The following is a 13976-nucleotide window of genomic DNA, read 5'->3' on the forward strand; positions in this document are numbered from 1 at the left end:
AAACTAAGTATTGCAGCTAAACGCCTCATGTCAGGAAGCTTAACAACAAGCCTGGTTGCTCTGTTTGTGCATGGGACTGAAATCCTGGCATGCGCTATGCTGACATAGTGCTCACAAAAGCTCCCACTGATGCAGCGAGTTCAGGCTCGTACCACACAAGCAGTAGAACGTTTATATGAAGTTCAGGACTTATCATTTATTGCTTCAGTACCATCAGTTTAGTGCAAACTGGGAGAGGCTGGGTTACATCACTGAGAAGAGCAGCTTCCAGAAAAAGGTCCCATATTTCTCCTCCTCCTTGGCAGCATTCTAACCACTTACAGCACTGATTAGTCTCATCGTCTTCCATCCTCCTCTCCAGCCTGCAAAACCCTGGTTTCCTTCTGCTTATCTGATCTCATTTACCAGCCCAACATCAATGACGCATTTCTGACCCTGCTAGCAGTGCTGTAGCTTTGAGGGTTTAAGGATGGAGGCACATTTGTGGGGAAAATATGATTTATTTGACCAACCCATGCAACTGAAGAGAGGAAAGAAAAAAAGACTGGCAAGTTTCAGTGCAAAGAAGCAACCTTTTTTATTCCTCCTCTTCCCTGTCTCTCAGGCAAGGCTCCTTCTACCAGTTGCTCTGGCTGCCTTGCCACCGCCCCACACAGGGAGTAAGCACATCTCTCACTGTACGACTGGATGTCACTGTGATTAAATTACACCCTCTAAAAAGCATGCCTGGACTCCAGCTTGTTAGCAGAGTGCGTTAAAAGATACAGTGAACGATCTTTTAATGCCTGCGTGGGAGGTTTGCTAAGAAGAAACTGCCAGTTTAACACGTTCTCATCTCCAAGAGCTAATAATAGACAAAAACGTCGCTACCACTGCAGCCATTACTACAAACTTACATTTTCCATTTCACGAGGACTGGGCGGCTGGGCTCCAAACACCAACAGTTACAGAAGGACGGGAGGCAGGAGTAGTTAAAAAGAAAAATGCTCTATGTGTAATTTGTGCCAAAAGACTGTATACTCAAATGAGCTGGGGGGAAGTCATTTCAGGCCAAGAACTGGGAAGTGATTGAGCTGACAAGCCTAGAGAACATAAATAAAATCAAAGTTATGATTCTTTTGTTTGGAAATATTTTAAAATATTTCCTCACTTTCCACTTTTTTAAAAAATCCAGTAAATTCACGAAGGTATCGAAGCATGGACTTCAAACATTTAACTTGAAACATTTGACATTCATTTGGAATAATTTTGCTCATCCTTAAAATGCATTTTGTTAAAAAAAAATTAAAAAAAAATCTATGATTTTCATAGCTCAAGTGATTGCAGAGAGGCCTTTGCTTCTCAGTCTTGTCACTCCTCTTCTCTGGTACTTGCCCTCCAGGCATAGGTTGCTTTTCCTGGTGCAGGTATTAGGAAAAGCATCATCTGTGCCGTCTGCCTTGAATGTATCTGGCTTTGTACTACAAGCATTACACTCCAGTTTGCAAAGTATCTGGCCACCCAGGAAACCACTGACCTGATGCCTGATCTTCACCTCCTGAAGAACAGTTTTGTTGCTTACAGAGAGGTTGCTTTGCCTGTGGTCAAGGTGTGTTACCTTCCACCCTCTTGCTGTCATCCACCGTCTGCCAGCCTGCCCAGCAATCAGCAGTTGCGGGGAAATCCGTTACCTGGGAGAAACATACCACCAAAGAAGTGACCTGCTGTATAAATATGGCTACCACTGTGCTAAAGCCACAGGTCCTCTTGCTGAGACTGAATTTCACCTCTGTCTCTGGATCTTGTCTACAGCATGTCCCCATGTGGATGCCATGTTATAGGTTTGGGTTCTTTTTATTACTGCCTGTGGCTCCTGTTGATTTGGATGTAGACAGAGGCAGAAGTGTTACTGTTGAACAAATCTTTCTGCCAGTACAGTGTTTTCAGTGATTTCTGTGCAGAAAAGGGAAAGCAAGCTTAAGTAGGGTGCAGTCCTAGTGAGTACTGGCTTCTTAGGTTCATTTTTCTTGGCTTTCCTTGCTCAGCCCACATCATCAGGAGACGCAGGCAGCTTTTCTAGATGACCGCATCAGGTGTGCTCCTTTGTGCAGGTGCTCCAAGCCTCTGCAGGGCTGCATCCAAATGCTTGTGGCCCTGGTAAGGAAAGCAACCCACCACCCCAGCCAAAACTCCCACTGTGGCCCCACACCAACCTCATTGCACCAGAAACAGGTGAGGGCAGACGGTACCACAGCTTTGCTCTTGAGCAGTCCACAAACGCCAGTGTTAAAAAAAGGCACGGTCCTCTCATACCATTCCACGGGCAGGACGCAGTAGGGGAGGGTCTAGTGGTAAATCTTCACAGAATATCGAAAAATGAGAACCTGTCTTGCCAATGACTTAAGTTTTGCTCCAAGGAAGGATCCTGCAAACCCTGCTCAAGGCAATTCTTTCTGGTGTTCCCTTCCATGCACACGTGGAAAACCTGGCTCTATTTCCCAAAGCAGATGAGGATGTTGAAAAGCCAGGCAGGACTGCAGCTGAACACTCAGCAGGAAGATGCACTTTTGCTATCCGTCCCTTGTTTTTTGAATTGTGCCAGATAGCAGCTTTCATTACACTGCGAGCAGTTCTGGACACAGTTCCACTACTTCTTACATTTATTCAGTCCATTAAAAATTAACGAGGTGGATGCACTACTGATTTCAAAAGGGCACTTCGCATAGCATCTTAACTCCAATACCACTCAGTGTGGCTGGGGAAGCCTGTGGAAAGGTGACTAGCCCTGAATGTTAGAGAACACAGAAAACCCCCTCTACAGACACAGCATACACAAACTAAGCTTAAGCAAGCTTTCTGAGAGGCAGAATTTTTGTGTGCCTGTGCATGTTTCAGTTATTGCTAGCAAACAATGCAATAGTTTTATCAGCCACACATGTTCTATGTCCTATAGAAAGGGTGCTAACGCAGAGAACATGGAGGCAGAGTCACAAACAGCACTGAGCAGGATGGGGGAGGCTGCAGGTACCTGAAGGCTTTGCAATGGGGAAGAAGGAATTAATGTTATTTCAAAAGTACCAGGAAGGTCAGACAGAACTGCAGAAGGGAGGGAGGACAGTGACGGAATGAAGGGAAAAATCAAAAGAATTCCACTGACACATAAACTCCTATATACATGTAAAAATACGTATAGGATGAAAGCAAGAGAGAGAGTCTAATAATGTTGGGGAATTATCATATCCAGGCTGGATTTAGCTACCACTGTTAATCATGGCAGTGAAATACAAGAGCACTAAAAATTAAATCAAATATCACCATACTATACTCAGAAGTACGACCACCTTTGGGCGATGGGGACTTCAACCTGTAAGTACAGGGGGGAAAGGGGACTCCTGGACTCTTGGAGAGAGATCTGACCCAGCCACAGGTGTCATCAGGACAGACTCACTCGCACTGTGAGCCTTCAGTCACTGACAACTCTTTCAGTATGCTGTACTTAGCCCCAGTGTAAACAGGCAGTTGAAAAATCCAGTCCAAACACATACATCCCTAAAAATTAACACACAAAATCCAGAATCCTTGTCACATGATAAAAGAATGATTTATTAGAGCAATTTTATGATAAAATTATATAAAATAACAATTTGTCTTTTAAAGATGTCCACAACATCACTTCGAAACAAAATGTACAGATACTGCCTATAATCTGAACAAAAATAAATTACCATTCAAAAAGAAAACAAAAGAGGAAAACAATTTGGGCAGGAGAAACAAATCAAAAATATACACAGCATTTCAAGAGGGTGTGGAAAAGAGAAAGTCATTGATTCAAGTTATACAAACGTGTTTCAGCTTTACTCTCAGACAGCTCAGCTTGCATTTGTGTTGCATGCAAATGGAATGATCCAGTGAACAGTTCAGAACAGCAGAATCAGCAGCATAACAACAGCAGAGAGTGAAATAGGCACAATTCAGCACGGGGCACATTGAAAGTGAACAGGTAGTTCTGTCTGGTCTTTGCAAAAGTTATACACATTTACAGAACTTCAAAAATAGCTAGTGTGATCTGCAAAACAAGCAAAAAACTAGCAGAATCTTGCACTTAAATACTATACACTTTATCTTTCTTCTCTCTCCTCTTTTCTGTTTCAGTAGGCTGTATGTAAACATTCCACTAGTTGTACCTTTACTGAAATACTCGAAGATGATGCAGGCATTCCTTTTCTCCCGGAGCACGACCACAACATGACGTCATTGTAGACACATTTAGGTCCTTGCTCCCAAAGCTTGTACACATTCTCGCAGGAATTTACATTCACGCTATCAGAACAGAGTAACAGGTTTTTACATTTGAAAGCGTCAGACTGAGAACATGGTTTTCAAGTATAATGGAAGAGCTGAGGCTGGGATTTTGAAAGCTGTTCACGGCATCAGGCACCCAAAGAGTACGGAAACCCAAATGGACCTGAGCATTTGCCTCCCCCAAGACTTTGAGAATCCCATCCTTCGTTACATTTTTTTAGTCAGATACAAAACACATGAAAGTAATATGGTATGAAAGTGACCCACCGACCACTGTCACCACTACCAACCTCAACACAAGGCCCATCCGTACCTCATGGAAGCCAACAGGTATTTCACACACTGATCCTGGGCCACCTAGGTACACCACTTCTAGTGGAGTCACCCAGAGGCATGTTTTAATGATCGTGTACAGTACTACTTGTAATAATGAACAATCGATGAAGGAGTTAGTCAGGTGGCCAGCTCTTTGGCTTATCTGGAGCAGACAAGTGCAAATGGGGGTACTTCTGAAGCAGTGAATACAAGAAAAAATATAAAAATATGCTGCATTTCATCATTAACTAGCAAAACTGCTTTAAATGCAGAGACCCAAGGAATGTCATGTCAGGACACAGAAGCATTTTATAGTTTGGCTAAAACAAATCAAGCCGTGCAGCCTCCACCCCCTTCACACACACATTTCCAACTTATAAACAGACACCAACTGCTGCATCTTTATTAGTCACTTGAAGAGGTACCATACTTTGTGGGTTAATTGATGCTAGGTGTCTGTGGGCTCTCTCTTGAGTTCAGAACAGAGCGACCAAGGAATAAAATCCATCCCTAATGTATTCATGGATGAAAGAAGAAAAAAGCAATTTTCAAGTGAAAGTACATGATAGGACCTCTGTTTAGAGAAATAAAATCCACTAGAGCATAACCATGAAGATGTAGAAACAGTTATCGAATAATAATACATGTCAGATGTCTGCGTAATTCACTTGTCTCTACAGCAAAACTGAAACTAACAACAATACCTAATCGGTGAAGGCCCTTCAACTCCTAGTGAGTTGAGGTAGCACCCTAACCCAGGAGAGCCTGAAAAATTGTGTCTCATATGTCAGAAACAATACCGTCACTTATGATATTCATCAAGGATGTAGGTATTTCAAGAAAAGACAGATCAGAATAAACAACTGAATGAACACATTCAGATAGTGCGTATATTACAGGCAGAAGAACATCAAGGGCAAATTCTTTTTTATTCTGCATTCATCTACATGAAATCCAGCAGACTTCTTCATGGAAGAGCATCTCCACACAAGCTGATGAGTCTTATAACCTACTGGAAATCTTGTAAGGATATTTGCACCTATTGTTTATCAGCCAGCATCTTGCACACCCAAAGAAACTAACGGCCTGTAGGCATACTCCCACTTTGGGACTGATCCTGTTTCTGCTGAACTGATAGACAGCTCCCCCTGGCACCACCAGGAAAGCCATGACGATCTCGGCTAGAAAGATTAAACACTTTGTGAGCATCCCTGTTTATTTAAATTATTTTAACAGGCTCCCACTGTTACAACATTCTAGCAGAAAAGCTCAGGTAACTACTGAAGCTAACTAAAGAATCCACTACCCACCCCCAAAATATAAAGTCAGCACACAAGAAGCAGTCAAGCTTGGGAAACCATTTTCACTGGTTAAACTACACACTGTATGAGGGCAAAGTGGAACTCATCTGCTCACCTTTCCCAGTAAATGTATCCTCGTCAGCTACAAAAGAACTTCGTTACCCAATTACTTTTTATTGATGAGGAAGAATGAAAACGGAATTGATACAAGACTGAAAAAACCCGGGAGCAAACACATCTGGAAGAGGCCCCCTCAAAAACCAAAAACTTAGTTCTTCAAGCCACAAAAATTGCTTGAGTGTTTTGCAGTTTAGCAGAAAGACAGAATACAAAAAACCAACTGTTTTTAAACAAGAAATTGCTCAGTGCAACTGCGCATAACCCTTAGTGTTTGTAGGATTATAACAGACCAAAACCAAAATGCAGACAAAAATGCCAAATGTGCCAAGTGCCTGACACTGTTGAACGGTATCTGAAGAATACCACAGAATGATGGTCTTCAAGCACTTTCACACTGAAAAAGATTCATAACAGAACTAGCCATAAAAGGTGTAGCTACATTTTAAGCCATCATTTTTTTCAGTGCTGTCAAGTGAACAGTAGTTCGGTGCAACTGTGTAATCAAGTTTATTGCATGAGCCATTGGAACAGATGTTTTTCTTTGCAATTAGCTAATCACAATATTTTAGTCTTCAGCTCAGCCAGGAACATTTGTAGCTCATTGTACAAGGCTGTATATGTAAAAGTTAAAAAAAAAACAAACCAAAAACCAAAAAACTCCAACAAAACAACCAAAAAGCAGCTTAAAGACAGCATTTGTACCAAAGTCATGAAAATTTGGCAAGCTAAACTGTAAAATCTGACTTTCTGTACCTACCCCAAACTTTGGGCCTGAAACATCATCAAAAATAGTAACTGTATTAGTAGTCTTTACATTCATATCAGTATTAACTTTTACACTTTCCGTAGACCAAAAAAAAAAAATAAAAAAAAAAAATAGTTTATTCTGTTCTGTTTTGGGTCTTGGACTGAAAAAGATGCACAACTTCACTGTGGTTGCCTTTTTATGGCTTCTTACACAACTGCACTAAGAGTTTCAAGTAGAAACCCATGATATTGCACGATCATTCTGTTGGGTTTGCACATTGATTCCAACAGAGTTGTTATGCTTCACTTGTACACTTAAAAAAAAAGAAAAACAAATAAAACCAAAACAAGTATAGTACCAAAAAAAGTGGTTTTTAAAATTGTGCCTCATTACAACTGAAAAATTATGAACAGGTCAATGCAACACCATTTTATCTTTGACAGTATTGGATGGAGCATGTGCAAAGCCTGTTTTTTTATGGCACACTGGAAGAAGTAGTGAGTATTTTCCAAAAATCAGTTTGCCTCTATGCTGAATATGTGCTGCTCCACAGCGCTAGTCCTGTTTAAAAGGCATACACAGACCTTCCATCCACCCTCACAGCATAGATTATTTTTTTTGTGCAACGTGTTAGCAATCTAAACAACTGCTCCACACAAACTGTCCACAAACCACTCATACACAATACTAATGCAACAGTAGATTACAATATGATAGCAATACAAAATATTCTATCAGATCACATATTTCTCTCCATCTGGAATGAAATTCGAATCTTGTAAGCTAGAAGACCCACAGTTCGATTTCTGCGTGTAGTTCCTCATCTGTGCTGCGGACAAAGTCTCCAGTGTTGACCCAGAATTGTTAGCAGTCCTGACTTTAGTGGCTGTAGATTGTTTAGCAGCAGCAGATGCTTTGTTACTGGCAACTACATCCAAGTTTCCAGTAGGGTCAATGATAGCGTTTATGACTGGGGGAAAGGAAGGAAAAAACAAAACAAAACAACAAAACATACACAGACTTATTAGCGGCACTCAGCAGAGTTTCTAAACAGAAGGTTGGTGCCTTCATCTTGAAGGCAGCAGAACTGTAGGCAGTACCTGTGTTGATTTTAGTCATGGTATTTTCCTCATTAGTAGTTTCAGGCCTAAACAGCTTTAACAAGCAAAACCTCTCCCAAACTGAAGCTACGAGAACATTCAACTTTCTGGTTAAATTGGAAAAGACAATCTATAGCAGCCAAATAGCAAGCTTTTAGTAGGAGCCCAAAATGTCACCTCTATGTTTTTGTATGTCTTTATCAAGCTTCTAGATGATGCACGAGCTTGTCTTGCTTTTTCTGTCGCACAGAGCTCTATGTGCAGACTTCAAGTCCAAAAAGCATAGCAGAGCCTACTGGTTGAATGAGCTGCTAAATATTGCTTCAGCGGAACAGACTTTTGTCAGTTAATCATATAGGAATATGCCAATTCCCACAAAGCATTTCCACAGCAACAATTTCCACACTTTAAAAGTCAACAATTTTCTTCAAAATTGGCAGCACAAGATAAATCTACTGTTCATTCCATATGCACTCATCAGAGAGCACTCTGCTAACAAACTAAACTTCTGCATCCTTTCCCAGCTTTCATAGGCACATCAAGCCACATTATTTTGCGCAACTCACTGGCATTTGAGTGAGAAAAAGAACATTTTAAATAACCAACCTTCAAGCTGTTTTTGAACTCTCCTGAGCTCCTTCAGGATAGAACTGATTTCCTACAAACAAAAGCATCAGAATGGAAAATTAAACAAGTACTCAGCTGACATGGGAATCTAGTCTTATCCTTTCTGCCTTACCTGATCAGTAAGATTCAAAGTCAGTTCCAACCTTGCCTGTTTAACACAAAAGACAAAGCTAGTACCTGTACCTATGTGTATTTGGTCAGTGCACAGGGACCTCTGCTCTGCATCATTTCACTAAGTACTACACCACCACCCAGTTCATAGCTACACTGGTTTTCAGATTTGAAATGCAAGCCAGATTAATTGCGCAAATACTCCTCCACAGCCTCCTTAATACCAAATACAAAATGATATTTGTAAATTCAGCTCCTAGATCAGACAAAGCAGTTGGCCACACACATACTGCTGTAGCACTGAGCTACACAGGTCCTGCACAATGTTATTTGTATGCTTAGCATTAACTATATTTGCTGAGTCCACCACTGTACTTAAATCCCAACTGTCAGTCCCCATCAAGGACAGTAAGACGCCATAAGAACACAAACACCACCCTAGGGCTGAGGTTTTTTTATTACCCTATTATCAAACTGTTACAGATGAAGAAAACAACCATTCACAAGAAACACCTGTCTACAACTGAAGCTGTGTCAACCGAATGGTAAGCAATACTTTGGTAGTTGTTTAAATGAGGCCTAACAACCCTGAACTTGAACTTCTGTTAAGGATCTTTGAAGATGAATCACAAAAGGAGAGGGTAAGAGTTCAGTGAAACACAATAGCTGAAAGAACTTACTTTGTCACAATTCAAACAGCAAGAAAAACCCAGCACTTCAACACATGGAAAAGGACTGGAAAGTTCAGAAATGGATATGAGAAGAGCCAGAGCTTGTTTAGGTTTCTTACAAAGCTTTCACAACCAAAAGCCTTCAGTATTTGACTTGTTTGCATGGTCTTACCTTGTTTGAAGTTTTCAGAATTGGCACTTCATTTTCTGAATTAATTTTGGCCTCCATCTCCTCCCAGGTCCTTTCCGAGTTTTGAAACAGAATCCTGCAGTACAAGAAGTGAAGCAAGTCTTAAAATTGTCACTCAGAAGCTACTTGTTTAAAAGACTTAGTTATCACAATGTGTAGCAACAAAGGAGATTAGTGGATTAGCGACTGGACAAAGCATCTTTCAGCTGATTTAGGAACAATCCAAAGTCCTTCCCTAACTGATGTCTACTACAGCACCAACAAGCTTTGAAGAGATTTCACAAGCTTAGTGACCTGCAGGCCTTCTGAGAGCCTTGGGAGAGAGAAGGAAAGAGACAATCCACCAGTCTTCTGCTGTATCTTTGTACAGGCAACATTTTGAAGTTAAGGCATCAACAGGCATTACAAATCCAACATTAAAATTCCAAAGGCCAAACGAGGAACAGAGATGGCAAATAATCTTATTACCCCAGTTCTGTACTACAAAAGTAGTACAGAATTACCGTACTACTCTGTACTACACACAGAGTTTCCCACATCTAGATTCCCTGCATCATGACAACAAGCCTTTTCAAGGCAACAACGCATTATCTTCCACGAGTAGCAAGCCAACAAACTCAGCGGCAAGTCAACATTTGAGGCCAGACACAAACTCACTTACTTCATTTTTTCAGCAAGGTTTTCTGTATTTTCACGGATTGTATGTGATAACTGGGACACTGGGTTCAACATCAGATTGTCAAAGATTACCTAAAATGTAAGGACAAATCAAAGAACATTTAGCAAAAGTGGCATACTACAAAACTGATTTTTTTTTTTTTTTTACAGTAAATGATCTCCACTGAAACATCATCTATGTGGATGATACTTGAAGCTCAAGGGAGATTAAGATGATGTGCAGCTTTGTTGTAGCACTTCAGCAAAAAGATCAATACTAATTAATTCAGACTTTTGTTTTCTAGAGACAGAGAGACAGTTATCTGCAGTAATGTTACTATTTAAGCATTTCTGAAAGAACATGCTTAAGACTTTCCAAGTCTCACAGGCACCTCTGCCCCTACCCTCCCCCCCACCTTCCCCAACCCAAAATGCCAAATCACAATGCAAGACAATGCGCAAGCAGTCTCACTGAACACATCTAATATAATTTATATGAGTTCAAGCCACCTCCACAGCCAGGCATCCCACCATGTCACATTCTGCTTTATTAAACACAACAGAAAACCACTAAACCCCAAATATTTAAGTCCTGTGGCTCAGCAGAGCCCCAAGGGTTCTGCAAGGAAAGCCCAATTCAGCTGGGGACTCTCTGAACCTGCACCTTTTATTAAGCCTCTCTACAGGAGAGTGAGGGAATGCTTGAGGTCAGTCACTGGCAGCATCAGTACCAGTGCTCAGCCCAAGTTCCCCCTTCATCTGCCTGTCTAAATCACACTCCAGAGTGACTGTGCCGGAGCCCAGTTCTCCCCTCCTGCCTGCAGTGCCTCCCTGGAGTCTGTCCTAGCTCTTCCATCCTAGTCAGAGAAAGTAAGCAGAAGCAACAGTCAAGTATTGTTCTTCTGCTCTCCAGCACCATCACCCTGCTATACCCCTCATGCCAACACCATTCCCAGCCTCATGATTCAGACCAGGCTTTCTCACCCTTTAGCATCATCCCAGTGATTTCCACGTTACCCTGCTCTCTCAGCCCTGAAGAATTGCATCAAATTGCATACGTTGTAGGGAGCAACAAAGCACTGAAGCCCAGCTGCAGAAACTCTTTGTAAGGTCCACATTCTGCCGCTGCTCCTCCATGGGCAGCACTAACCAGGATTCAAGTTGTGGAAAAGTAAGGTGCCATTAAACTATCAGTGCTGCAGATTCCAAAGTTGACATTTTTGTATTTTTCTATAAAACAGCAGTAAAATAGCCTACGTGGGTTCTGACACTGAATGCCTCCTCCCAAACAACAGGTGACCAAGCCTAAGGTTTTAGTGGTGTTTTACATAAAAGAGGAAATTTTCAGTCAGTATTGGCAAGAAGGGTGATTCTGTTTCTCTCTTTTTTAAACACCATGCCTACAACCTGCAAGTCAGAGCTCTTGAGAAGTGCTTTTTTCTTTTTTTTGGAGTAGCAGCATTTGGCAGCTTAGAATACATACTGCAGCTATACATACTGCAGCTTAAAGCAATGTCATGTATAATGTAAAGAAAAAGGTGGCCTGCCTCCTCACGGTTTCTTGTCCTGGTTTTTCTTGAGGGATCCTCTTCTCTACTATCATTCATATTTTGGTCAAAATCCTTCAGTTCCACTGATCCCGGAGGCACTTTCTGGTAGTTCAGACTTGCTTCTGGAATGTGCTGCACCAACTTGGAAATAATGAGTAATGAGTCATTAAAAATTAGTAGGGAAAGAGGCATACAGGCACTCACTGCAGGTATTGCAGATTTTTAGGCAAGCCCCAGAGGAACACTGATTCATTTAAGTCTTTTTCAGACAGGTATGGGTTCCTAAGCAAATTACTAGACCCCAATCCTGCAAGCGTCTACCCACTGCAGTCATCCTGTGAAACTCAGTGGGGCTATTTCACTTTATAATTTTGATTCTTGAGCAAGTATTTGAAAAGTACATCTTTGCCTTTTTTTATTTTAGCTAAAACCCAAAAAGGCCATGTTTTCCCATATCTTATGATTTAATATATCAATGCAACATTAAAGCCACATTAAAATCATTCAGAAACCATTTAGTAACACATGGAAGAGATGAAAAAGCACTACAAACCCACTGATAACGCAAACAATTAACAGGAAGAACAGAAAAGACAAGACAGCTACTCCTGTGCGGTTGACTGACAGATAGAAACTCTAAAAGAGGAGGAAAATAACAGTGACAAGACAGAGATACAAAAATAATGGGATGGAAAGTGCACCTGAGATGGATATGCCAGCCGAAAAGATCTACGAGCAATCTGTGTTAAAACAGAAACAAAGAGATCAATGCTAGTGAATGGCTGTGACAGCAAGTATCAAAGAGAACACATGGTTTGGGGTTATTTTGGGTTGACATTCCCAAAAGTGGCATTCCTGAGGACCGGCACCCAGTGCCCACCCTCCCCCATGCACTGAAGCCCAGGGAAGTCCTGGTCACCAACCAGCTCTCTGCAGGGGTGGTCTTGGGCAGCTCCCCAGTTACTCTGAAATGGACTAAGTGAAATCCAGCAGCCCTCCGAGCACACAGAATGGGTTAAACATACAGCCCAGGAGGCTCTTTCATTGGCAAAGCACACAGCTCTTGTGAGGAGACCATGTGCCATCCAAGGTCCAGTCTCCCCACAATGCAACAGCACTTGGGTTATACACAGGCAGAAGATATGAGATATTATGGTATAGCAGCACAACAGTCAAAACGCTTAAAAAGAGAAGCTTATTAGAAGCAGCAGCTTAGGAGAAGCTTATTAGCTAAACATCTTTTCACATGTGGAAGCATTTCCTCCTGTCATACCAACACTCATACTGATTACATTAAGCAACAACTTAAAAAACTAACTGGGCTCTTCAGTTTTTGCTGTGTCAACTTTAAAATAAGACCAACCAGAAGAATTTCACACAGGGCTAAAATATGCAGAAGTGGCCACTGATTTGGGTTGACCTACTAGACTGTTTGCAGCAGCTCTGCTCAGTCTGACTGCTCTGCTCTGCAGAAAGCTGGGTCATACAAAGCCTACACACCCACAACCCAAGGCATCCCAAGCAACCTGTGACTTTGGTAAACAGGAATCATCGAGGTTTCACCCTGTTGAACGATTTTCATGTTTTGTTTGGGATTTGTTTGGGGTTTTTCTTCTTAATTTGTAGCAATGGTCAGCTCAGTATGCCAAGAATTTAGATTATTATAAACTATACAGCTGAGGCTACAAAACCAAAACCAACCCAAACATGCACTGGGGAAACTGAAAACCTCCCTCACAAACATCCAAGACAACACCAGACCTGAAAGAACAGAACATGAACAGTAAGGTTTAAATCTAAGGCTCCATCTTAACTTTGAAGAGAACACACATGATTTTAATCTTTAACCAAGCTTTGCAATATAAGTATTTTAAAAAGCAATTCATTTAAGGCTGAGAAATGCCACACACTGGTCCAAAGTGAAGGTTCTGGTATGACATTAAACTCTGCTTTTTTCCCCACATTATTAGAACAAGTACCAATATTACCAATATTTAGTAGTACAAAATCAAGAGCTGGCAGAATGGCATACAAAACACTGCAAGAGCCAGCACAGTACAAGAGACAGTCACACACAGCAAACATTTCTTAGTCACAGACTTCCTTTTATCAGATGTTTCAGTACATTGCTATTGTAACTACTGTAGCTATTCTCATCACTATGTCCTCTCCTAGAATATTTAATATAAACTACTTCATTAAACACTAAATAAAAAAAAAAATCACAGTGCTTAGCATCATACACACTGATATTCAAATGTTTCCTAGCAACTTCCATGCATTAAGCCAAAATAACTATTTTAGC

At 41.2% G+C, this 13976-nt stretch overlaps 1 protein-coding gene across 10 annotated transcripts in view; it reads right to left on the reverse strand.

Annotated features, from left to right (window-relative positions):
* Nucleotides 1-5506: 5506 nt before the first annotated feature.
* CEP170B (centrosomal protein 170B) overlaps nucleotides 5507-13976 on the reverse strand; it is a 56577-nt gene continuing 48107 nt past the window's right edge. For 6 of the 10 annotated variants that reach the window (XM_065683889.1, XM_065683890.1, XM_065683884.1 and 3 more), the window contains 6 exons: nucleotides 12373-12411; nucleotides 11669-11812; nucleotides 10126-10214; nucleotides 9447-9540; nucleotides 8472-8523; nucleotides 5507-7735 (listed from right to left, as the gene is read on the reverse strand). In XM_065683889.1, coding sequence (XP_065539961.1) covers nucleotides 7500-7735; nucleotides 8472-8523; nucleotides 9447-9540; nucleotides 10126-10214; nucleotides 11669-11812; nucleotides 12373-12411 — 654 coding nt within the window. In that variant the 3' untranslated portion in view covers nucleotides 5507-7499. The remainder of the gene's footprint in view (nucleotides 7736-8471; nucleotides 8524-9446; nucleotides 9541-10125; nucleotides 10215-11668; nucleotides 11813-12372; nucleotides 12412-13976) is intronic. The other 4 variants (XM_065683891.1, XM_065683888.1, XM_065683894.1 and 1 more) reach the window with 1 other exon arrangement.

Source organism: Lathamus discolor, chromosome 6 (assembly GCF_037157495.1).
Source record: "Lathamus discolor isolate bLatDis1 chromosome 6, bLatDis1.hap1, whole genome shotgun sequence".
In the NCBI taxonomy this organism is placed as follows: domain Eukaryota; kingdom Metazoa; phylum Chordata; class Aves; order Psittaciformes; family Psittacidae; genus Lathamus; species Lathamus discolor.